Source organism: Oxyura jamaicensis, chromosome 3, assembly GCF_011077185.1.
Source record: "Oxyura jamaicensis isolate SHBP4307 breed ruddy duck chromosome 3, BPBGC_Ojam_1.0, whole genome shotgun sequence".
NCBI lineage: Eukaryota > Metazoa > Chordata > Aves > Anseriformes > Anatidae > Oxyura > Oxyura jamaicensis.
The window spans coordinates 5,395,011-5,421,847 of NC_048895.1; the positions used below are offsets into that span (position 1 = coordinate 5,395,011).

The window sequence follows — 26,837 nt, forward strand, 5'->3', positions numbered from 1 at the left end:
CTGCAGTGTGCTGTGCACAGCGCGTCTGACAAAGGCAGCAGCAGTACAGGCTTCCAAACAGACCCACCCCTGCGCTCACCATCCCGAGCTTCCAGTAGCTCTGTGCCTAATTGATAACCGCAAAGCTGCTAATACGCAGATGTGGTACTGGCACTGTTATACGGGCCTCCTCTCTGAGGAGCAGCAGGGAAGTGTGCTACATATTGCATAGGGATCTCCTCCAGTGCCCCCCGAAGTGTGTTGATAATCCGGTTTGAAGGAGAAAAGCCTTGCCCGAGCTGTGCTAAGATCTTGGCAGAGGAGAGGAAGAGGTTACATCGAGCACTTAAGATCCAATGCAGGCAGGTGGAAGGCAGGCAGCTCAGGAGCCTTGAAATTCCATTTCCTCTGTGGACTGTTTTCAGTTTCTAAATTGTAAAAGCATTAGGGTCAGTTAAAAAGTTCTGGTTCTGCAGTTCAAGTCACACTTCTGTGCATTGGGCTCGGCTACAATGGCACTAACGTTCAGCCATCCGATACTTACCTAGAGGCTTTTTCACAAATGCAGTTTGGGATCAGGATGCAAAGCACTGAAATCAAGCCAGTGATCGTTATTTTCCTTTTACTTTGCTTTTCTCACACTGTTTCTGTTTTAGTCTACAGCAATCTTACAGTCAGGCAAATCAAGTTTAGAATTAATTCTTGGTTTTGATATCTCTACTGGATTCACAAGGCACTGGACAGAAATAGCTGGAGTTTGAGTGAGTGAAGGATGAAAGTGACGAGTTGCATAGGTAGGGGGTTTGTGGATGTATGCGTGTGTGTGCCTGGTTTATGGTGCCAGTTTGCTGAGCTTCTTCAAGTCCTGTTTCTTCATGCTGCCTCCAGTTGGGATTTTACAACCACTTCTGTACTGCTGTGAAGAGACTGGGTCTCCTAAGCCCTGGTCTGGTCTGTGAACAGATGCACTCTGTCATTCCTAGAGAGAAGTGACATCTGTGAGAGAAGATCTGACTTGATCCATACTGCTGTAGTGAAACCCAGGGTTGTAACAGCTCTTCCTGATGAGCTTTAAAACAGTTTAAATAAATAAAAAGGACGCATTTAAATGTATGGTGAAGATTTCTGTAGGGGGCTGAGTTTAACATAGGAGAATATGTTACTAGCTGAGGACATCAGTGAACCCTGAGTATAAAGGAGGTTCCTACTTCAAGAAAGACTTCCCTCAGCATGGAGCTGAAGTCTGAAGGCGCTGAGTCCTACCTCTGCCTCTCTTTTTTTTTTTTTTTTTTTTTCCTTGCTTTATTTTCCTTTGGCCTGCAGTGGGAACAAGGTAGACATAACGGAGTTAACAAATAGTGCAACAGCTAGAGCACAGCTGAAGTGGTGTTTTCTAAGAGCAGTAATTGGCATACTGAAGCAAGTTAATTTGATGGTGTATTTTCAAAAATAGGTTTGCTTTCAGTTCTTGCTTAAAGGCTTTCTTGTCATCCCTAGTGATAATACGTACTTTACATAAAGAAGTTGACTGGTTGTTCTGTGGCTTGTGCCATTTACTTTTACTTGCAGGTTAATGATACCGGTGAGGTAATGTAACGCCTAAGGTGAGGGATGTGATTCCTTTCTTTTATGATTATTTTAAAGGAACCTTTAGTTAGTGAAACTAAACTACTGATCGGTAGTTTTGTTTAGCGGATACAGCACCAGGGAGAAGCAAAAACGGGCCCAGGTCTTTTAAATTCTGCTTTAATGCCTTCTTTCTCTTAGAGCCCCCTTCTTTGTCTTTATAAATGTTTGAGTTCAGACGAGTGCTATGCAGAGTTCTCAGGCTTCTCTATTTAGTCTGAGGCTCTTAAAGTAGATTATCAAGAGTGTGAGCTACATCCCCTTTAAACTTTCAAGTACACGTAACATTCGAGTATCATTATGGATAAGCAGAGATGAACCAACAACAAAAGACTGGAAATGTTCAGAAGCGGTTTGAGATGCTGATGCTCGTGTAGCTTGTTTTCCCACTCCCCTGCATTTCTCTAAACCCTGTTCAAGTCTGTTAGTACAGGGTAGTGCTGGGGCTGTAAAAAATCAGCATTGTTCTGTGTGTATAAAACTAAAACAATAAACTGAAAACAGCTTATTTTTTTTTCTGAATGTTTTCAATCTGGAGGGAAGAAGTTAGTCAAACATTTTGGAGTTTTTGTTGTTTTTGCGTAGTAAACAAACAACAGCTCTGTGCTATATGAAAATATTTAACCTAAATGAATAGAAGTTGTGGTTCGGGTCTTTTGCAACATAAGCAAGTTATCAGATTGAGTTTAAAATTTCTCAGCAGTTAACGTGGTAAAGGGGAAAGCCTGAAGTTAGCTCTGTCCCCTGCAGAGTGCTGCGATGTGTGCCTCCGAAGGTCTGGGGAAGACTTCACGTGGTTCAAGTTGCAGATAACATGTTATGGTAGCCTCTGAGCGTTTGGAGCCTCGGGTACTAAGGAAAGGGGAAATCAGAACACGTCTCTTCTTAGTAAATAATTCTGCGTGGAAGGGAAGTAAACAGCACATTGAGATTGTGTACTGTATGGACTCTTCACCCTAATGTTTGAGTGCTGCAAGCTTTTTTTTTTTTTTTAATAAAAAGCTGTGGTGAAGTAGAGTTAACTTTAATCGTTATGGAGTCTTTTATCTATTATAAAGGAAATGCTTCACAAGCACCTCTTAATTTATTTTCACAAGACCCATTAGATGACAAAATGTGTTCCCCATTGTACTGTTGCAGGTCCAAAAAAAGAGACCAACATTAAAAACTACTAATTTTTAATCTGTGATTAGATACATTGGACCTAATTTTCCGACTGCATAGCACCACGCAGTCAGATATTCAGAATGAGTCCCTAGTGACTGCAGATGACTGATTTGGGCTCCGCATCTCTAAAACCTAGGTAATGAAATGTGGAAATAGAATTCTGGTTTTCCCTTAAAATCAGAATACAGCAGTTATGCCGAGGAGCAGTTTAGTTTAAATGATTTGCTCAGCGTCACAGAACTATCTGGCAGAGATGACAGCTTCCCAGTTGGCGTTTGGCTACATACATTTCTTTATTCCTTCCTTCTTCACTGCATAATTTGCAGCATGTACAACAAATAAGAGCTCACGCAGACAAATGGAAGCTACATGAAATAAGGCTGTAATTAACCTAAGATCATGGATGTCCTGAAAGAGGCAGGGGCTGTCTGCTTCTGAGAAACAAATCCTGCTTGAAGTAGCTCTTTTAAACTTGCAGGAAGTTAGCCTTAATTATCAGAATGATGACTTCTATCATGTGGTGCCGTCAGCAAAGTTGCTCCAGGGTTTAACCACTCTAATAGTGAAGAATATTTCCACGCATGTTCCCGTGGAACAAGTGGGATCTCAGTTTACAGGTCCCAACTTGGACTTTTAGTCCTGCATCCAGTCCCAATCCTATTTGGCCCTCAGTTCCAGTTCCAGTTTCCTCTCCTGCTTCCAACCTCCAGCGCTCATTGCAGTGTCTCCAGCCTTCCCTTTCGGCAATCTGCTCCTTTACGAGCAAACCAGGGCACGGACAGTTTCTCCCTGTCATTTATAGTTCAGCTGTCAGACTAAGGAAATTCATAGTGCTAATTGCTTGCGTAATCCTGCTTAGTTCCAGTCTGAGTGTGCCCAGTGTATTACGGAATTTCGAAGCTAATCTGTTTACTGAATGCATCTAACCTATATGGTTTTGCTATCCCTTCTCCTTTCCTCTTCCTCCCCTCAGTCCTGCAATCCCCATTCATTGTGTGGTGGCAAGAGAACTCCTTGCAGGGACTCTCCTCACACCTTCCATGCAGCCCTTACACCCTTGCTCAACCAGAGCTCAAGCCTGCTCTCCAAGGTGAAAGAAAAGTTGCGGAATACTTTGCCTCTGCCAGAAACAACCTATATTTCTTAGCGTTGTGTTTGGAAGCAGCTTGGCAGAAATTTTCCAGGAGAAGGTTCAAGCACATGAAATACTGCTATGTGTAAAAGTATTCGGGTTATTATTTAGGGATGTTAAGAGGCCTCTGAAAATCTGAGGCAAAAATAGGAAATGGTCAGGGTTAATAAGGCAGTGCTGCGAGCCCCATCTGTAGGAGGAGCTGATCAGAAAGGTCTCCTTTCCTTTTAAGTCTGTAGGTATGAATTTTGACTGTGACTGTTTATAGGCAACATCATCAGTATCTGTCTGCTTTATAAAAACACAGACTCACCTGCCTTGTGATCTGGAGGTTGACAAGGTATGCTTAGAATTACGCTCCCTTGTAAACCACTTGTAAGATCCTAGAAGCTTCCCATTGATGGCGGGATTGATCCAATATTTGCATCACAGGTACGGTAGCAACATTCTCTGATCATTTTAACGGTGATTTTTTTTTTTCTCACCACAAAACACGGTGGTGATAGTATATGCCTTTGCTTTAGCACATAAGGAACGAAGTACAGGGGGTTCTTGGTCAGGAATACTAAAGTAGAGGTGGCAGTTTTTGCTGGCTGATTTGGGATGTGGCTTAGGGGACCTACACCTAACGTTTAACCTTGCAGTAGTTATATACACTTAGGTGTACGTTTGCACATTGATCTTTTATGGCTGCGTTCTGCTGTGCCTGGCAGGTAAAAGTCCCAGAGTTCTCAGTGGCACTTGGTGGGAATAAATTTGAAACCTCTTTGTTTAAAAGTATAAAACAGAGAATATCGCTAATGCGGGGTCTGAGGTTGTGCTGCCAGTTAGGAGGCAAATGAATGGAATATGTATAGACCAAGCCACATTACTGGTTTGGGGCTGTGAAACTGGAGGAAAGTAGAGAACTGGCCCAGAGTCAACAAATAAAAGGTAAGGGGCCTTTAAAGGTCAAATTAAAAGCTCTTTTAAAAATAAATAAACCCCATTCACTTAAACTCAAGCTGGTGTGCTATGAAGCCTGCTAAGCCTGTCAGAATAGGACCACTCAGTCTTTCTATTCAAGGGCTTTGCAGTGCCATCAGTCAGAAGCCAAGCCCCTGCTCTTAAAAAAAAACCTGAGAAGTCACAAACGCTTTCACTGGCTGGGACACCCTGCTTCTCTCTTCTTCTCCCCTGCCTGCTCACCATTGATTCTTACCTTGGTCACCACTCCTGCTTCTTTCTTTATACTCTTGGAAATGTCTCAAGAATCTGGGGCCCCTACACGAAGGGCTTCTTGCTTTGTTGCCATCCAGAGGATCTGTGCCCCTTCTAGATACACAGATGTGTGCTAATTTCCCAAACTGACAGTTTTAGAGATGTATAACACTAACTTCTTTTTTCTCTTTCATCTGTTTTATTTCTGTGTTCTGGATCTGAATAGGTTATGGAAGAAATGAACCTCTGCTCCCTATGTGTTTGTCTTCCAAGTTTTTTTCTTTTTCCTTTATTTTTTACAGCCCTGTATAGAACTGCCTCAGCCAGAAGACAGAGGGCTGAGGTAGTGCAGATCACTTGGGTCCTGTCTGTTACCCTCTTCTGTAGAGGCAAGGGTGGTTGGTAACTGCTCAGGGGAGTTATGAGACAGGTCAGCTCTTTGGATGAGGAAATTGAATTAAGGGACTTCAGGACACTGTCCTGAATGACTGCAGGTGTGTCTTCTAGGTAAGAAGTCACATTTTCTTCCATATAATACAGTATTTTTTGTAAATAAATGTACCAGACAACTGTCATTTGAAACAAGTTTCTAATTCAGAGAATTGAACCACTCTCTTTCCTGAATTGACATGTATCAAGTTTTTTTATGAACCTTTTGGACTGATGCCTACCTGCAGATGATTGCAAGCAATATAAAGTAACAGACCTCTTCCACATGACACCAACACTCTGTCCTTCGTCGAGTGGGCAAAACAAGTTGCAGAGCTGACTAGAAAAGTTTATTTCCCAGAACTAAATAGTCTGGCTCCTAGTGGCAGGGACTTGGGTTTATAGTTATCTTGTAGAATATATAAAACATTCTGCATGTGACTTTTATTACTGCTGTTAACTGTGTGGACGGGTTCCTAATGCTTACTTATACCAAGTCACATGTACCAAGTTATTCTCTGATCCTGGGCTTGTGTTCACTGTGACAGGGTGGGGTTCTCATGTTCATCAGCGTGTTAATAGGGCTGTACCTAATGTCAGAGAAGTGTAGCTAATCTAGCAGACAGGCGAAATGTATGGCTGCTTTTTTTTTATTTATTAAAATCTTTCTGGAGCACAGGGGATCTTAAATTAAGTCATTGTTACAATGAGATTTCTTTTATATTGCATACTAGATATTGAAGGCTCCCTTCCCCAACCTCCACTTTTATGAGTCTGATTCAAGCCAACATCTTACAACCCACAGCTAGACAAGTATTACTTTGACAGCTCAAAGTCATCAGCACAGACAAAAAATCCAAACAGCTTTGGGGTTGGAGCAGCTGACACAATTACCTTTTGACACAATTAACTGGCACAATTGATTAATCTGACAGATAATCTCTTCATGCCTGTTTCTCATCACTTCTTTCTCTTCTTTCTCTTCCCCCCCGCAAGTTGTTTCTCATCCCAAGGCAGGAGGACATTTAGAGTCTTTTCCTTTCATTTTACATAGTTATACAAAGGCTGTGTGGAACATAATAAAATAAAGGAGAGCTGTCTCCAGAACTGTTCTTTTCTGTTGTAGTGAGGAAAAAGGGGTCGGTGGTGCTGTGTGAGCAGCTTTGCTCCCAGCTGGGCTGTTCCCATAGCTCTGGGACAGCCACACTTGTTCCCAGCCTCCGAAAGCCCACGTGGAGCCCTTTGGGTGTCACTGTACCTGTGGCACAGTTAATCCCCAGCCCATATCTTCTGGCAGCAAAGAGGATTTCTACACTCATTTAGGGGTTTGATCTTGTATTTCTTCTTAGTGTAGAATTGCTTTTCTGTTTGCATTTCTCTCGTGCTGAGATAGAAAACATGCAAACTGGGAATAATTCAACTTCCCTGTTTCATGAACGTCCATTACTGGGAGTTTGCTACTCCATCACTGTACTAATGGCATGATGCAGAAAGCTTATCTTTTTGCCTTGGTGATGACAGTTAAGTTAGTTTTTATTTATTTATGATAATGCCACCTCCAACAGCTTCACTTGCATTTGAAGAAAACAACCAACAAATCACAAATGCATTTGATTTTTGGTTTGAACCTATCAGAGCCTATTTTTGTCCTTAAAGGAATTTAGACTGGCCTCACATACTGCTGCTTTGAAAATAGGTGGATACTAAAGCTGTAAAATACCTGTAACAATCTGACAGAAATCTACATCCTCTTTGAGGAGGAATTGTGTATTTAGTCTCCTTTCCTGTGGAGATAAGGTATAAGCAATCTTTCTCTCTGCCTGTCTTCCTCCTCTTTTCTGTTCTCCCTCCATAATTTTTAATAGAGTTTGGCAAAAAGGTAGGGGTCCCTGTACAGCAGCATTTTTACAGATGTCATGAAAAATGGTAGAGGAAGAAGAGGAATTCTGTTAGGACCAGGCTGCACTGATTTCAATTATTGTTAGGCACCAGGGAATCCCAGTGGGTGAGAGATGTAATGAACACCCACCTGCAGGAGAGGCTTGGATAGAGCTTATATCTCCTGGGTCAGACACCAGTCAGAATACATAAATATGTAGGAAACCGGGCCTCCTTAGTGGTAGTGCTTACCAGCGTGCTTGTTTTTAAATGACCCGAGCTATGTTTGTTACCAGAGCAGACAGGTTTTAAGCTGATCTGGGGGAAGGGAAAGAGTACGTGTACTTCATTACTAAAACCCTAATAGCTGTGTGGTGGTGGTTGTTGGTGTTGAAGTCATTGACAAAGGCTTATTATAACGTAGTAGGTACTGCCTCAGGTTTGTCGGCAAAGTCAGTGTTTATATGCTAAGTAAAGCTTGTAGGCATTTAGGTTTTGTCTATATCTAAAGGTAAATTTGGATTCAGATGGGACTCGTGATAACTGTAGTACTTTGCTATATGGGCTCTGGTTTGACAATTAGCACGTAATGTCTGTTTAACTCCACTTCCAGATTTTCTGGAAAAACTCCATGTGTTGAAACATTTGAAGTTATTTAGCGCTGTCTTTTCAGTAATGGAAATACATTATGTCAGGAAAATGGAGATTAGGTAGGTGACATTAAATTCTTCTAGTGACATCTTGGAATTGATACCTTCCGGGTAGTATCTAGATGTTGCAGTTCATTAACAGGGGTGGCAAAGCAGCTACGTGTTCTGTGTGCTGACATGTTATTTGTTGTTGTTTTTTTTTTTTTTCTTTCTAGGACTCCACTGTTGTCACTCCAATTATTCTCAGAACAGATCCACAGGGATTTTTCTTCTACTGGACAGACCAAAACAAGGTAAGAGGAAAAGATTTATTACTCCAGAATGGTTCTTTCTGTTTGCTGTGGTGTGATGGGCAGCAGTCAGGAGGCTTTGCGTGCTGGTTCTGGCATGTTAGACAAACATAGCATCAGCATTTGTTCCTCTGCTCTTCTGGGGAGCAACCATAAACAGGACTGTGGCCCATTCCTGGTGCACAAAACATGAAGAGAAGGGTAAGAGAATGGCTTCTGCTGTGTTCCCGTTGTTTCCAGCCACACTGATGATCTGTTGCCCGATGAGTTGTATAAATGCTTTGGTTTACAGGTGAGAATCAGTCTAGCTGTTTTGGTTCATAGTTGACTTGTGGTTTCTGTCTTGCCTTCCACGTGGTGCATGGCAGAGCTAGAACACCCAAAGGCTAGAGCTCTGTTTGAATTCTTCCTCCTGAACTGCCTCACGCTCCCTGGCCTCGCCTGGTAGACCACGTCACTAATTTCTTACTAATCCTTACTGGACGCTCACTTTCTTTTAAAAACATTCCAGCATACTTAGATCACTATTATGGCTGGGGAGCTGTTGGGAAGCTCACAGCCTGATTCATCGCTGCATTACTCCAGTTTTGTGTTGGTGTCACCCCTTGAAATCAGCACTGTCATATTTCCAGCTGCGGAGACTGTGGTTTGCAGCATGGGGAAAGCATCTGTGCAATTAGCAGTTGGGTACAATTTCTTTCATAAAGCATATAAAATATATAATAGCAAATCATTGCTGAAATTGTTATAGCAAAATGCTGCATTGGAACTACAAACTAAAGAGGTTCCTCTTTTCTGCAGATGAACTTTCAAGTGCTTAGGAACTAAGTTCCTGTACCCATTGCCTGTTGAAAACCTGGTAGTGGTGGGGCTTTGGCCTTGTTTTGGAGTACATGCCAAGATGACTAAGTATGCTATTCTGGCTATGGAAAGCTGCTTTGCTCATTGTGTAGCTGTTTTTCACAAGTTCCTGTTGATTTTATGTTTAGATACCAATGCACAAATTGCTTGAGGAGGTAGCAACCATTAAATGTGCAGACTATACAGGCAATTTGCTGTTACATTAGCTCATATTTATCTTGCTATGTTTGCTTTTTAGGGGAGATGGAGAACAGTTTTGAGTCAGTGTATTTGAAAATCATATCATGGAGTTAGAATAAAAATCTTGTCTTTGCTTGCGCTTGTACAAGGTGGTGCTGGTTAATAATGCATTCATCTGTTGACAATCTGGTGTTGTTAACTAGCTGCCCAAAGAAGCAAAGTGGATCCCCTGAGAAGTTGAAGGATACGACTGATTTACACCAACTCAGTAGCTATGCCAAGACACAGCACAGTCTACTGTTTTGTTGCTTCCCTTGCATAAACTAATTGTTTAAGTTGAAAAAGAGTAGCAAACTTTGTAATCATAAATGGAAAGCCAGAGTTGATTGGAGAGTTTATTTAACTTTTAATATATTTGGCACTAAGACCTCCTTCAGTTTCCTACTGTTGTCTCTAAAAACAATGTCTTGAAGCAATTCTGTGAAGAATAGCTATTTATAGAATTGTTGTTCTCATATTCATGAAAAAAAAGTATTTATAATGCCCAGAGCATTTTTTTAAAAGCTTGGGTATTTGTACAAGAGACATTAAATGTCAGTTTGATTTTTAAACGCGCAAATCAAGCCTCTGTGAAGGGCAACAAAAAGGATTTTTTCTGGTTAATAATTCATGGCAATTAGGGAAAGCTTGTTCCTGTACCCCATTATTACAGTGCCTACATAAAGAAAACAAATATATTTCTGTTAGGGTGCTGATACTGCAAGGATTGGGAAGGAAACGGCACTTTCTGCTGTTGCAGAGAATGGTTGGGTTCGTGTTTGCTGTGAAATGATAAATATATTAAAAAAGGAGGGTATATAGAAATACTCTTTTTTTTCTGTGTAAGTGATGATTTTGTGATGACAGTGGAATTACCTGAAGAAATAGTATCAGAAGGACACAACCCCTGTGTGACTATGTGATTGTTTTTTTTTTTAACCTAGTATTGTTTTGAAGAAACTGGATTTTGTTTAGCTCCTTTGGTTGCTGTTGTCTCATCAGTAATCTAGAATAAGTACATGAAGCACTGTATAGTCTTAAAAAAAAAAAAAGCTCCCCTTGTTAATTTTTTATTTAACCCAAGTCACTGGTGGCTGTAGCTGTGCAGCTTTCTTTAACTGGTTGAGCTTGCATTGTTTTCCTGTTTCCTCTCTGCAGAGAAAGGAAATAATATGTAGTTTCTGGTGTCTAGCAGCGTGTCTGAAAAGTCCTTCAGACTGAGCTCTGACCGCATGAAGAACCGAGTTCCTGGAGAGGTTGTGTGTTGCTTTTTGGGGTTAGGATGAATGAGATGGTAGCGTTTCCCTCCCCGCATCTGACAACCTCAGGCAAGGCAATCAGTGAACTGCTCAGGCCTCCCTCAGTGCAAGTTACGTACCCATGTGCCTTGCTTCTTCCTTCATGGCTGTGTTTTGAGCCTTTGATTATGTCTGGGCTGGCTCAGATGTGTCCTGCCAGATACCCAGGCCCAGCACCACTGCACTTGGACTTGAAGAGGTTTTGAATTACGAAGTGGCTGATCACGCTCCTCTGTTTAATTGACTTTATCAGCAGAGTAAACAGTGGCTTAGGATGGAAATGTGTACAGGTTCTTCTGGCCATGTGCCGTTTCTCTTTGATTTTTATGTGCTAGGTTGACCTTTGCTGCCTACCGTAGCTTGGTCTTAGCTGCAGTGAGGGGCTGTGAAGCAAGTTCAGTTCAGCTCTGGTCTTGTGCTTTGAAAGGAGCGATGTGGGATCCTGTGGTGTGACACGCTCACTGCGTATTTGCATATTTAACTATATTTTGCTGCCATCAATAAAGATAAGCCTTCGAAATAGTCATATGTAGCATTTTGTTATATTTTCTTTTTGTGATACCAACAAGGAAACTTAAAACCTATTTTAAACAGATGGCAGGACAGCTTTCTGATTTTAGTTGGATTTTATGAAATTCTTTTGTTGATGAAGGTTCTCGAATATTTGCTTCATCTGTATGCAGAGAGCTGGCTGACTTCACATTATTACTTGAATGATTCTCAGCATGGTTTTTTTTTAAAAAAAGAAAAAAATAATTAATGTGACAAGCTAGCATCTGTTATATATCTTATTGTTTCAGTAATGTTTCTTAACTATAGGAAACGCAGACAATATTAATTGCATTGTTGTATTTTTATGACCCGACTAAAACATATCTCAATTCCTCGCTACTTCTTTGAAAACAGAATGCCATTAATGTCATTTGTTCTTCTTCTGTTCATGAGTGTTGAAGAAGGACAAATTGAAATTCAACCAGGTGAAAAGAAATTCTACCGGAATAAAAAGGAGTGATAACTGAACTTCTCGGGAGATGAGAAGGTGCTGAAAGCAAAGCTAGCGAAAGACTGATTTCTGTCTGGGTGTATCAGCGGATGCGTAGGCAGAACAGGGCCAGAAATAAGTACTGTTGGCCAGTTTGTGCATAATTATTTTTGCATCCTCTATCCATAAGTTGTATTATGCAATCAAATGGATGGTAGGAGAAGACACCTTTTGACTCTGCAGCTCCAACACTGCCTAAAAAAAGGAGGAAAAAGAGCAGAACAGCTAATTGTTTTTGAGGTGGAGCCATTTAAGTTTTTAAAAATCTGAGGAAGATGGTAGGACATGCCTTCCCCTTCATCTCACTAGCAAGTGTTGATTGGTTTAAGTGGGAAGGTAGGTAACCTCACTGACATGGCAGCATGCTGAAAATAGGGGCTTGGAGACCTGGTCTCATCCACATGGAAAGAGATGGCCTGTCTAACTGTGGGTGTCATGAAATGTAGGTATCCAGGTCTGGGGAGTCAACAATGCCTTCTAATCTGTCTTCTGCAGAAAAGCTGTTGTAAAGAGATGTTGATCCCATTTGTCCAATGGAAGTCCGTGCTGAGGTGATCATAGAATCATAGAATATTCCAAGTTGGAAGGGACCCATAAGGACCATCAAGTCCAACTCCTGGCACCGCACAGGTCTACCCAGAAGTTTAGACCATGTGACTAAGTGCACAGTCCAAACGCTTCTTAAATTCAGACAGGCTCAGTGCAGTGACTACTTCCCTGGGGAGCCTGTTCCAGTGTGCGACCACCCTCTCAGTGAAGAACCTCTTCCTGATGTCCAGCCTAAGCCTCCCGACTCAGCTTGACACTGTTCCCACGGGTCCCATCACTGGTGATTATGGAGAATAGGTCTCCTGCCTCTCCACTCCCCCTTGTGAGGAAGTTGTAGACCGTGATGAGGTCTCCCCTCAGCTTCCTCTTCTGAACAGGCCAAATGACCTCAGCCACTCCTCGTATGTCTTCCCCTCTAGGCCCTTCACCATCTTCATCGCCCTCCTCTGGACACTCTCCAACAGTTTCATGTCCTTTTTGTCCTGTGGTGCCCAGAACTGCACACAGTGCTCGAGGTGAGGCCGCACCAGCACAGAGCAGAGCGGGATGATCCCTTCCCTCAACCGACTAGCGATGCCGTGCTTGATGCACCCCAGGATCCAGTTGGCCCTCCTGGCTGCCAGGGCACACTGCTGGCTCACATTCAACTTGCTGTCAACCACAGCCCCCAGATCCCTCTCTGCGGGGCTGCTCTCCAGCATCTCGTCACCCAGTCTGTACGTATAGCCAGGGTTGCCCTGTCCCAGGTGCAGGACCCAGCACTTGCTTTTGTTAAACTTCATCCAGTTGGTGATCGCCCAGCTCTCCAACCTGTCCAGATCTCTCTGCAAGGCCTTTCCACCCTCAGCCGAGTCCACAACTCCTCCAAGTTTGGTGTCGTTGGCAAATATGCTCAAAACACCTTTTAGTTCTCCATCCAAATTGTTTATAAAAACATTGAAGAGGACTGGCCCTAAATCCTTCGAGCCCTGCCTGTCAGCCAATTGCTCACCCATCGTATGATGTTTTTGTTTAGCTGTATGCTGGACAATTTGTCCAGTAGGATCCTATGGGAAACCATGTCAAAAGCTTTGCTGAAGTCCAAAAAGACTGATAGGTGATGCTCAGTAGGAGGGGATGTGTGGCTGAAGCTTCCTGCCTCTGCTGGTTGCAGTCAAACTGCTAGCACCACCTAAGCTATGGGATATCAGGGAGGTGTCCCTACTCCCAAGGCTGGGGAAGCTTGCAGAATTCATAGCCTGAGCTTCTGAATGTATTTGAGAGAAGGTGGGATGAGGTACCACAGTGGTACGGAAGTACCTACAGCTGGGCATTTCCCCCAGCTCCTCTTGAGCTGGAGCTTTCCCATTTCAAAACATGGCACAGTGTGGTTCCTACTGATAATCGGAGAGGAGGTTTTTTGGCCTCAAAGGTCCTTTCTCCTTTTGTGTCCTGAGGTGACCAAGTTTCTTTGGGCCTGAAAACCGAACATGTACTGCTGAGTGGATGTGTGGAGAGCTCCAGGGCTCTGTCTGCAGTAGGTAGGATTCTGTAGGATTAGACTTGGCTTCAGTATGTTTGTAAATTCCGTGTCATTCCCGTTGCCCTCGTCCAAATGAAAGAAGTGGCATTTTTCCAGCTGCTGGGGATTATGGCTGAGTTATTTGAGAGATTTCTTTTGTGCCTGTCTTGAACAGGGGCTTTAAAGCAATCGGGTCAATATTTGGACTGCCCTATGGGTCAAAGATCTTTTCATTACTTCTTTCTAGGTTTTACAGTACATTTGACAAGCAAACAATAATGGATGAAGTTAATGTATCAATATTTAAAATATATGCAATAATTTAATGGGAAGGATTTAATATTTAATACTACTAGGTTTAAAAATACCTGCTCCTAAAACCAGCTGTTTGGCTTAATTTATTCAAGAGCAAGGTTACTCAGTGGTGGATCTCATTGTTGAGAACATCCAAGAAGTGCATCATTAAACATGTATTCACACTTCTCTTCCTGGCATGTAAAAGGGGAAAAAGCTGAATAACTAGACCTTTTGGAGAACTGAGATTATAAGTATCATTAATTAAATGAGAAAAGATGGTGCATGTCTCTCCATGGAAATGGTTATTTTAACATGCACAATGAAAAGCTTGCTGGCTTTCCTCGTATTTTTTAGCAGCGCTAGCATTTCAGCAGTCAACAGCTCTGTCTGTTAATACTGTTTGATAGTGAATATTGGATACGTGGGACTCTATCACACAGTTTATGATGTGCAAATAGACTTGCCTTTGATTTAGCTGCAAAACACAGCAGCTGGAAGAGCCCTGTGCCACCCTGGCATTTTACCAAGTACTGAATAAGACCTGTATATTGAAGTCTTTGAGGAGTGTTTTGTTTGTACTAGTAGCAAGTTCTGCATTAAATGGCTCATGTTCCCAGTGCTCTAGTACTTATGGTGCTTCTCCATAGACTTCTGTAAAAACATGATGTGTAAGCTACATCTGCCCATTCTCTAGCGTAAAACTGGCATGCATAGAAATAATGCAACAGCTGAGAAAGCTTCTTATCAATAGGACCCTTGTGATACTGGATTATAATCCTCTTCTACTGAAGGGCAAGTTAAATTGCCATGAATGGCACTGTTTGAGGCTGAGCCCATATGGCGCTGTTCCTCTATCCATTTATTGCACGTGTGGGTTGCTTCTGATTTTTCAGGGCAGGAGTAACTCACAGTAGTTCAGCTGGAAATTTAGGGAATGGAGAGTCTTTCGTGTTTGAAGGTGGCTGAGGGACTGAAGAAGTGAGGCTAGTCTTCCAGCACTATGAGGAGAAGTTGGGTTGAAATGCCTTTTTCAGAACAAAGAAGTCATATGCTGGAAGAGGTGACGCAGGGGAGTTTTCTTTGGGAATCTGGATGAGGACTCCTCTGGGACAAGGAGTTGTGATTTGAGGATTCCAAAACTAGAAATTGGAGTGAAACGGAAGAAGCTAGGGAAATAGTGGTGGCACAGCAAATACCTGGGCCTTTGCCTGGGTTTTGCATCTTCTTGGTTGGTGAATTTGAGGTGTAATGTTGGGAGCTGTTGCAGGAGCAGTAGGAACTCAAGAACAGGGATGTCATTTCTTGAACAGGCTGCAAAAGTTTGGATAAGAAAATTACTTACAAATACTGGCATCCAAAGTTGTGTCTGTCCCATTTTAATGAGAAACGGAAGAGAAGCTCTTCAAGGATGCAACTGCTTGCTGAGAGGGATGGTTGTAACCACTAGGCTCAGCAGTGCAGACATTGGAATTGAAATCTTAAAGGTGAGTTCTTCCTCTACAGATGATGCAGATGTGTGAGAAACATCACAAAAATCAGCCTGGCAGTAGATAATCTAACTAATCCCTAACAGCAGTTCTCAGGCTGAGTTCCCTAGTGCTGGCCTGAAGCAGCTGAGGGTAAAGCATTCAAATGTTGAGCTGCTGGCTCTGTTAGCGGCCAGAGTGGCAATCCTGGAAAGTTCACCTGCCTGCTGGTGCTTTCTCTGCAGTACAGAAATAACTCCCGGCGTGCAGGGCAGTCAGCCTGGCAACAGCTCGTAGTCATCTGGAAGTTGCAGCTCGTGGATTTTCACAACCACTAAAAATACTGGTACGTGAGTGGAATAAAAAAGACAAGGAAAGTGGTAGAGGATTGACACAGAAAGTGATAATGGAAGGAAATATTTCATGGAGGTCAACTTCCCATCAGGCTGCTGATTTTATTTTTAAAAGGAAATCTCTCTGCTTTCAAAACATGGAAATTGTTCAAGGCCAATTAGGGAAATGGTACTACATCAAACACAGATATCTAATGAGCATTTCCCACTGCTAAATATCTCCCTTATTATTGTGAGGGAGGCAGGAATAGAAAACAGGGTTTGGGTTTAATCTACACAGTAAGTTTAGGGTACGGTTTCTGAAATTAGGAACCCAAAGAACTTCAAGAAAGGAGGGTGACTTTGGACTGTCCACAACCTTCTAGAATCCAAATTCTGGCACTTCTAAATTCTCAGGTCAATTTGTGGTATAGAAGAACATTACCTGTATGCTGAAGCAGCTTCTTTAATGGGCATCTGTGTCAGGCTTTCAAATTCTGGGATGTAAATAACAATTTCCCCATGATTCACATCTCCTGTGGTATAGTACTGTTTAATGTATTGGTAGCCACTTGGCCTTAACTGAGAGCAATGCATGCTTTTAGGAACTGTCTGGGAGTCAGGAGACCTGGGCCCTCATTTCTTCTCGGTCATGATTTGTCCTAACTTGGCAATGGGCTGCTGTGCCTCCTGGTCTGCCCCCTTCTGACTTCGTCCATCAGAAGTCCTCCACCAGGAGGTTACAGCAGGGACTGCCTGCGACTGCCTGCTCAGCAGATGGCACAGGGAGCTGCCGGCCTCTGACACCGCGTGTGCCTTGCTGGTGGAGATGCTCACGTGCTTGCAGTAAATGAGAGTTTGTCCTCAGTCTCACTTCTCCTCCTTAATTAAAACAGTCTCTTGGGTTGACGTCCACTGTTTGTATGTACATCTGGCTGAATTTCTGCAGCATGTGCTTTGCTGACTGACCTATTATTAGCACAGGTTGAAAATTGGCTTCTAGGACATCAGCTTTCCTGATTGCTGGGAGGATAACTGATCTCTCAGAGTGCCTGTCACATTGCTGCTCGGCTGTAGTGGTGCAAGCTCAGGCACTTCTCTAATGCTTCCTATCCTAGCTGTTTCCCATCCCCAATATTCTTGTTTTTGTTTTTCCTCCCCAAGCTCTTTAGGAGATAGAGCATTATTTTCAGGGCACTTTAAATAAAATGTTCTGTCTCCATACATGTGATCTTCCTGTGTGCGTGTTCAAGTAACTGGCAACAAATGTCCCTATAGCTTGCAGTTTTGTACTAATACTTGCCTCAGTTGCTTTCAGGCTTTTTGCCATTAAAAATGTATGCTTGACCTTGCCTTCCTCTCCTGCCTTTTGCTTACTCCTGCAGTCTTGATGGTATCATACAGCAGCTCTGCATGACTGCAGTTAGCATCACACAGAGCAGAAATGGCAAAGCACCTGGCCTGCATTTACAGGCATAACAATGTTCTCTGTTGTACGGCGCCGCCTTCCTTTTTGATTCGGGGTTAGTGTGTCTGGACAGAAGACCCTCTGTAGTGTCCCTTCCCTATTTCAGTCCTGTCTTCTGTGCTTTAATGACAACTTTTATTATACACCCCAGTACTGGGGTGACACAGAAACAACCTCAGGCTACAAATCAAAAGAGGTTTAGGTTCGTTATGTGTGTCTGGCTATTATTTTTGGGCCTTTCTAACTACCCAGATGTTGTTTGTATATCACCGTTCTCCAAATATTCTGCTGGGTTAGCCTATAAAATCAGTCGGCAGCCTCTGCAAGTGGCACATATATTGTCTCTTGTCTGTGGCCTGGATTTAGGTTTTCGTGATGTTTTGTGCTGCTCTGTCTCCTTGACAGGCAGAGGTCTTCCTACTAAAATTCAGAGCTAGCTCTGGAGGATGTCAAACCCTACCAAAGCAGGGGAGACTGTGTCTGCGTCTGAAGAAGAGACCGTGCCTTCACCAGCTTGGTTTTGTGTACGTGTGCACACGTGTGCTATCAGCACGCAAACTTCCTTCTTCATCCTTCCAGAGTTAGGGCTCTTCACCAGAGAGGAAATGAGTATTCATCTTCATTACTTCTTCTAATGAATCTTTACACGGAGGCAAGTTTTCCAGTGTGTTCTGACTTCCTGACGTCATTGTCTGTCCTTCACTCATGAAAGAAAACAGTAATGGATGCATGTTCTCATCTCTGTTACGTAGCGTGTGACATCGTAGCTCTACCGACGTCAATTCCTCTTGCAGTAGCGCTAGGAGGAAGGTGATGTTGAGGCTTTTGTCTTCATTCATTTCCAAGGAAAAATGATTTCCAGGGTCTGAATGCCTAGTGTGGAGATTGATCCTGCTTTATAGACTGGCACGTCCTTATTCAAGATGTGCTCTGCATTGTGCAAGAGGAACAGCGTGTATTCTTTTCAAAGAGAACTGTTTGTCATTGCAGGAGGGATTTAAATCCTGAATCTCCGGGGCACGTTAAACACACTGCTGTCCAGTTAGCTCGATAGCAATGTCATCTTTGGGGGCATGTACAACATTGCTATTTCAAGGCTGCAGTTCTATATGACCAGCAGAATTTTACCCCTCTGCTGTATCCCCAAAGAGATCCCATACCATATGGGGGCTGGGGATTATCAGAACCTCCCCCTGCTCTCAAGGCAGGTCACAGTGTGCCTCCAGAGCTCTGCTGAGCCTTTTATGGCTGCAGCCTGTACAGGCACCACCGAACTGGCTATGTGCTATGTCCCTGGCAGCTCCAGGCTGCGAAGTCTGCCTTAAAATTGGAGAAGCCTGTGGGTTGTTAGCTGCTCCAGCACAGCTGTGCCACCAGCTATTTCAAGTACTGCTTACTGAGAGCGAGAGCTGGCTTGCAGCTGACCTAGGCGAATGCTGCCTCGCTGATAACAGTACGTTGAATAAACCGTGCAAATGGTAATGTATTTACCTGTACAATGTGTCTCACTTAAGAGGGCTATGAATAATTTGGACAGGTGATTTACTACCCAGGGAGCTGATTATTTCTGATTGATAAACAGCAGTAAGTGCTGTTTAACAAGAGTAATAATAAAAATATTGATTAGCAGGGTAGCTGTCTGGTACTAAGTGATACTCACTGAAGCTACTATTAAAACAGTAATGAAACTCTGAAGGAAGTTTTTATCTATTATTCTAGTTGTTCTGGGCTTAGGAGAGTCAGGTGTAAAGCTTTATTTAATAAGAGGTGCTATAAAATAGAGCACTAATGCCTGAAAGTTAGGAATATGGAAAAAAACCTGAGTGCCATTAGAGAAATTTAATTTATTTATCTTAGGTAGTTTAGACTTCAAGACCAGGAAAAATAAATATTACATATTTAAGGGAGCTTTCAGAACAAAGCAGTTTTACAAAAGATATCTTTATTCTGTAGTTCCTGTAAAAATACTAATAAAAATGGACGTTGTCTTTCTGCTTTCAACTCCCATTTGCTTGGCCAGTAGCGAAGAGCATGGGGCTGTGTTGTTTGTGAAGAGCACCCTAGCAAAGGAAGGTACGATTTGGAGCCTCCTGAACTGGTGTTTCCCTTGCCACTCAAGTCCCTGGTGTAGTGGTGCATCTTTAAAGCCTCCTTTGCTTCAGCTAGGCTGCCGTAATATGGCAGCGGCTCTTCAACAGCACTGCCTGGAAAGCCATGCGGTAAGTGAGGATAATACAACTGCCCCTAATTCAGGGAGGTGGCTAATAAGTAACTGGTACCTGACAACAAAGTAATGTGCTTTCACAATTGCCTTTTAAATGTGCACTTGTCACAGCCCTGTAAAACCTGTATTCAGAGAGAACTTGGTGTGCTTTATGCAGGTGAAAAGTACGTCCCCTCTGCAGCCTGGGCCTTTGAGTTAGTTGGAAACTAGTTGTGTGTAGAGTAAGTTGGCTTATTGAAATAGGACGTTATCAGCAAAAATGTCGCAGTCTCAACTTATCACAGCTAAATCTGTGTGTTGTACCCTCTTGCAGATGTAATGGAAGACAGAAAACTCTGGCCATTTTTGCCAGCCGAAGTTGCTGGGAAGAGCCTGTCAGAGATGCTGCAGTAATGCTCTGAGCATAATGATGTCATACATACTAAATGGACTAGGCGAAGAACAATTCTCGTTAGACTTGCACGCAGCGTAATTTAAACTGGGGAAAATCAGCTTGAAAAGTGGCGCTGCTTTGCTGCTGCCAGAAGTAGGTTTTCAGCGAGCTGATTGCAGATGTATCTTGTCTCTGACAACTCATACCAGTATCTTTTGCATATCAGTGTGTTGCATACGCAGATGTAGGTTCCTGTCTTGCAGATGTGTATGTTGAACTTGCAATCAATATTTTTACTGAAGTCCAGTAGTTGCAGAAAGGTACAGAGGAAGGGAGTACAGGTTAAGATGCAGAAAGCTGGAGGTCAAGTCAGCCACTGACTTGCAGATTGAGATATGCATTTACACTCATCTCCATAGTATCCCTACATTTCATTGACACAAATGGTTCTGGCATCGTAGCCTTTGTTTAAGGGGAGAATGATCTACCCTTTTGTAGTTACAGTGAGGAAAAGTTTGGTTTAGCCTCTTCAGAAATCCTGTTGCAAAGCTGGTAATGGAAACAAGATTTTTAATTCCTTGACAGGGCCTTTTCTCGTGGTTGGGAAGTAATACGAGACACTTCATAACAGAGTAAAGTTTTTTTTCCTTCTCTTTTCTTTTTTTCTTTCATTTTTTTTTCCTCTCCTGTTTAGAACCTGACATTTCATGTAGAATGTACTGAGATTTAGGCTAAAACTGTATGTGTTTCCTCCTCCTCTTACTGCTGCTCCAGGCTCAAATTCTGCCTCATGCAGAACTGATAAAATCTGTGTATACTGCTCTGTCTAGATTTGTATCTGAGTTTCCTGGACATGTTCTCTTTTCTCATGCAGAAATTCTGCCTGTGCAGAAGGATGACTTTTGCCATTTCTTTCTGGTTTCTAGATGGGCTCCACAATGCATGGGCTACTCAGCTCTGATCCACCCAAATTATGTTAAAAAGGCTCTTCGTGGATTGCCTTTGGAGCCTGTTAAACGTGAAGTGGGCTTGCACGTGGTTGGACTGGCAATTACAAACATAATTGTGAATGAATGCCACGTCAGCTTGTGTCACCTTCTTTAGAGTGCTCAAACTCATCTATAATATTGTACCTAAAGACGTGAGCCTGGAAACAGCAACGTAAGGCTCCTAACGCTGCCAAATGCAGACATTTAGTCACGGCCGTCCATCCAAGTCCTTGAGGTTTGTGCTGATGCTCAGCCATGGCCACTCTGCAACTTCCCTGGACTCACGCCAGGAAGATGGCTAATGGAACTGTCTTTTTGTGATCTGTTTAGCTAAATGGCTATAATAACGTGGGATATTAGAGTAACAGATGCTGTTGACTGTCCTGCAGTAGATCAAAGTTTGTATGTACAGGAACTATGCACTTCCTTTCTGAGCCACACTTATAATTTGGAGCTTCTCATTTGTTGCTATGGTATTACATTATCAGAACAACGAGAGACAGAAGTGGTAATTCTAATAAATTAAGTCAAAAGTGCTGGTCTGTAATGATCTCTGCTCAGAGCCAAAGTAATAGTTCTTTGGTATGACAAGTAACACAGAAGGGTGCTCTGTGGATCCCGGTATTATTGGCATCCAAGGATTTCAAAGACTTCAGAAATTCTAGCCCAAGCTTGCTGGAACAGTCCCATGTTGTAAGAGCTGGACACTTGTGGCTCACAGCCCTGTTACAGTTTTGTGTGGGTTTAGGGCCAGCCCCTCAAGCACAGCTGGCCAGCATCTGGAGTCGCATATACCTTGGGGAACTGCGGGTCTGGGGTCTGGCGTTCAGCCTCACCTGTGCCACGTGGAGTGGGGTGGAATCCGACGGGTCGCACCTCCTGCTGCCAGGGCGTGGGGAGGTGACTGGAGAAAGTGAGAGATGGAAACGAAGCATCCAGCTGGTGGCTCTGACTGGTCCCTCTTCTTGGGATTTTCTGCTGTGAACCGTTTCCTAGCCTGAGAACAGCATGTTTCATTTCTCCTGTTGTATAAAAGGAGTGACTGACCAATAGCAGATCCCTCAGAGTCTAGAGATGGATGCTCCAATCTCTGCCTTGTTCAAAGGAGGGATGTGAAACCTGGAGCCTTAGCATCTATGTATCGGGACTGGTGAAAATACATGGAGTGTTTCAGCTGTGAATTGATTTTGCGCATTTGAGTTTAATCAACACCAATGTGAGGATCCTCTGAATCATGAGGGCATTGCAAGTTGACAGTGAATTCCCCAGAGACTGAAAAAGATGCCAATTATATGGGTACAACTGAAAGAGCAAGGTCTTTGGGGGAACTGAAAGCACTTCACACATAATCTTAATGGACCGTGTCAGAAATTGTAAAATCTGCTCCACTAGCATAATACCCTAACATCATTAGATATGTTGTTTAATTGGCTTGGCTTTATATTTGGAATAAGGATTGTTGGGTGGTGTGAATGCTCGTATTGATATTGTTAATTATGTTGTTAATGATTTGCAGAATTAGCCTGAGAACATGCGAATAAGCATGTTATGAGCAGTGGAGTCGTATTCCAAACAGAACAGTGTTGTTTCAAGTTGAAGACTTGAACTGAAAACGCTGTTTATCCCCATTGCACGTCTAGTAGATGCAAGCTTTGTAACCTTTGAGCAAAGGATTGCCTCGCGGCTTGCTGCAGAAGGCAGTGTCAGTTCCTGTCACCGGTCTCTTTGAGCCCCTTTCTCCCCATCTGTGCCTCATACCCATGGAGGTGAAGACTTGCCATCTTTCTGGCTAGGCAATGAGTTTTTAAGTGTTGTTCACGTGTGTGAAGCTTGTTCCACATGTAAGGGGGGCTGCATGGAAGGAGGCAGAGTGTAACAGGCTGTGAGATTCGGTGACATCCGTGAATTGACAAAACTCAGTTTAACGTGGGTATTTCAGCAGAATTAAGATCAGACTGAATGGAATTACCTGTGGGCATCAAGAGGACTCCCCTTGGGAGACAAGGGACTTATTATCAGCCAGTTGTTACTGTCCACTTCAGCATTTTGCTTTCTCTTTTTCCTTTCTGCTCGCATGCAGGAATTACAGCAGCAATAATGCGGTGTGCGAGTACAGATCTCGTGGGCAGTGGCAAACGATCACTTGCTGTCATCTGTCATTGCCCCCTGCCGTCCAGTGCACCAGGCTGGAAAGAGCTCTTGGGGGGAGTCTTGCCAGTTGGTCTACAGCTGCATCCTGCTAATGCTGTGAACTGATTGCTGCCTAAGGATGCAACTCGCCACAGCTGGGGCTTTTATATTTGTTACGGAAAGAAAACTGACGTGTCAGTGCAGGGTGGAAGTGTAAGGGGCAGGCTGCAGTCAGCTGAGAACGGTGTATGGGCTTTCTGAGCAGGACTAGCGCTTGCCCCGATGGTGGTGGTAGCGAGCCTGCAGTTACCTCTCCTATAATCCAGGAGGCCCAGGGATTTCTGCGATGCGTACCCCAGCACGATGGATGGGCAGCAGAAGAGGTGGGACTGCTCCTTACAGCCCAGGCTCCCACCTGCCCTGTTTGTGAGGGACATGGGAAGTTCCTCCTCCTTGAGCATAGGTCTTGTTTTAGGACTATTTGTGGAGCAGATGGAATCCCTAGATTTGATCAGATCCTGCTTGGGTCTTAGATCCAATCAGATCCAATGCTTGGTTTGGTAGCTGTATATAAAATAAAATAGGACAACTTGCATAGGCTCATTACTTCTGGTATGGGCAGGCCTTCTCATGCTTAATGGAATGCTTTTGGAAGTCTTGAATGTCATATTTTATTTTAGTTATTGTCGTGGGGAACAGGAGTAGACGTTAGTATCTGCTTTCTGTAATGTAAGGCAGAATGAACAATTCTGGTTTAAATCCAAAGTTACTTGGATTTTTTAGTAGACAAATATTCTGGTTTAACTTCTGCCTCTGTGCTTTTCCCTACTTTTCCCTGGTGATGCAGTAATTCTAACCTGGGTTGGCTGGAAGACTCAGGCCGTATTCTAAAGTGGATTAATCCAGTTACCTGTTTTATTTATTTTAGAGAGAAATCATATGCTTTTTTTTTTTTTTTTTTCTTTTTTCTTTTTTCTTTTTTTCCCAGAGACTGTCTAAAAGGATATGCCGGAGTTGTAAATGTGCCACAAACACAGGCCTGTGTGTGAGCTTTCTTTTTGTTCCCCTCAACTCTCAAGAACATACCTGTGGAATGCCTGAGATCTGTGGTGAACTTTGTATTCTACCAAGCTGATGTGTGCTGACCCTGAAGTAAATGATGTGCGTTATTGAATACTTGGAGAACGTAGATGAGCCTTTTCCTATTGCATTAAGTGTTGTTTTGACTTGTCCTCTTCTTGAATGCCTTCTACGTCCTCTATTTTTTTCTGCTTCATGCAGAAGGCAGGAGGCTTAGGAATGCCGTACAAGAGAAGCTTCGGTAAGCTGGAATCGCGTCAGAGTTGTGTGGTAACACGTGGCACGGTGCTGGACTGCTGAGCTGAGTCGAAGTGCCAGTGTGTAGGATTAAGGGCAGGGGTGAGGAGGGGAATGGATGAGTGCTGTCTGTTACCTAGCAATCTCAGAGCTACGAGCAGACTGCTGGTTTGCATTCACTTCCAAACATTACGCTGCTGATAAACAGCTTTTGGCAATTGAACCTTAGATTGGGAGGCAAATAACTAATGAATATAGCATTAAAGTACAAATATGAAAAAAACAAAACCACCAAAACCTCCCTTTGCAATCCATGGGGAGATAGTTTAGAGCCATTTCGTTTTAACTCCAGGATCTTTTTTCAATTAGACCGTTTTCTAAGTAGTCAGTCTAAACTCTGTGGTTTTAAACTTCAGAGTAAGATGAAGCTGAATGGTTTTACAGTTACCCAACTGGGCATTGGAGAGGTCTTTCACTGAAATAGAGAAGAAAATCCCTTTTTTCCTTTTTTCTTCTTTTTAAGTAAGCAATATAAATTTCTGTGCCTCTGAAAATTCAAAGTCGTGCAGTATTTTTAAGTGGGCTCATGTTGTGCATGCTGTCAAAATAGAAAAACAGTGCTAGGGCTTGTTCTTTGAAGATAAATTGGTTTCCAGAGACAAGCTTGCTTTCTATCGTCTTAGATTTGTGCCCAGAGATTTCTTCCTTGCAAGGGACCTTTTGAGTAGAAGGTAACGAGTGACAAGTCTGGAATATCACCTTCATCTGCACACAGTGGGGTAGAAGTTTTTGTCTTCAGGCCTTTAAGCTTTGTCTGGCCTGCTATACAAAATAAGGAAGAGAGCTGTGCTCAGGGGCTTCTGGCTTGTGCCAAGTTTGTGGTGCAAAATTCAGGGAGCAGTATACCAGTTCTTGTTTTATGGTGTCTGTGTTTTGTAACGTGGACATGGGCTGTCCCTCTTTTAAGGTGTCGCTCATGTATTGCTCGATGTCAGGTACTGCTGAAGTACCGCAGAGCCCTGCCTTGAGAGCAGGATGACCGATGCTGTAGCTGTCAGCTCAGCTTCTGCCTCTTCCAGCTGGCCGCCACGGGGCAGGTACATCTCTGGGATTTGTCTTGCTGGCAGCAACGTTTAATTCCTTGACAATTTAAAAGTCAATTAAAACAGCTCACATTGATCTTGATTTCCTCATAGCCTGTTGCTGCCTAATTCTGGAGTCAAAGAGCAAGTGTTGGCCTGAAGAATTTGGACCTTCCTGTGAAACTCAAAGCAGTAGAGTGGACTTCTGCTTAATGATACAGCACAGAGTGGAACGGGGAGGTCTTGTAAGCAATGCAGAGTGCAACATATTAAATCTTAGCAGATTTTCTCTATGCTAACTGTATTTTTGCTAGGCTCTTTTGAGCTTCCTGTGCTTAGGTGAAATTTGCCAATTGTCCTTCTGTAGAAGGGATGGGGGGCTGTCAGGCAGCCTCTGACAGAATGGTGACATTCTCAGAAGCTAAAGGTAGTTGTTGCCTGGTGGCATTTTGTGGGAGACAGCACTTCCTCCTAGGAAAAGGACTGATTTTTGCAGAAGAAAGGATTTGCCTTTTGGTCTCCTGGCTGTGTGGGGAGCATCATATGCTCCTGGGACTGTGAGGCCAGACTTTCCCATCTGAGATCTTGGTGCAGAGTAACTCTCCAGTGTCACCGAAGATAAAGCTGGACCGCTGCAGGAGCAGATGGTGTTAAATGGTCTGGTGTGGGCACAGTTACTTCATGCCCTTGAAGACCGGGTACAAATATACTTTATAAAAGTGGGAAAAAAAAAAAAAAACAACAGTCTGAAACCCGTTGAAGCTTTGAGGTGTTCATGAGGGTGTGTCTTGTTTGGCCGGCTGTGTTTTCTGGCTGTATCACACCAATGTGGATAAACATGAGCTCTGTGACCGAATCTTCTCCCCAGGGCATTTGGCTTCCGCTTTCCACAGGTGAATAGTAATGAGGCATAATTTAGTGAAGGAAAGGATTTCTGCCAGCTATGTATAATCCCCACCTGTTACTACTAGTGTAATCATTAACTTAGCCTTTTAAAGTAACTGGAAATAATTATTAGCAAAGAGGATATTAGGTGCTAACTAAACTTCCAGGCATGTCAACTCCCCTTGGAGTGTTTTTGTTGCTGATTGTCTCTAACCCTTGTGACCTGTTGAAAAGTTTTGTACTTACAGGACACCGAACTTTTGTAGAGGTGTGAAAACAAAACCTGTAAACAGCAGAATGACTTAGCTTGGTGCTTTCTTTGTTATTATTGCTATTGTAACTTCCTCTGCAGCTTAGATGGTTTCGTAGTGTTGATCTCTGCTCGTGCTAGCAGTAACCACTAAGCAGCCTGTTGGTGGTCCTTGGGCTGGTGGAATTGGTTGATCTTCAGGC

The 26,837-nt window shown here is 43.1% G+C and overlaps 1 protein-coding gene and 1 long non-coding RNA gene across 13 annotated transcripts in view; both read left to right on the top strand.

Annotated features, from left to right (window-relative positions):
* Positions 1–26,837, top strand: part of PLCB1 (phospholipase C beta 1) — a 378,680-nt gene that overhangs the window by 3,240 nt on the left and 348,603 nt on the right. For all 12 annotated transcript variants that reach the window (XM_035320058.1, XM_035320059.1, XM_035320060.1 and 9 more), the window contains exon 2: positions 8,277–8,354. In XM_035320058.1, the coding sequence (XP_035175949.1) occupies positions 8,277–8,354 (78 nt within the window). The remainder of the gene's footprint in view (positions 1–8,276; positions 8,355–26,837) is intronic.
* LOC118163465 lies at positions 12,078–13,595 on the top strand. The gene is made up of 3 exons (XR_004749069.1): positions 12,078–12,322; positions 12,412–12,413; positions 13,409–13,595. It is a non-coding gene; the product is annotated as an uncharacterized LOC118163465 (long non-coding RNA).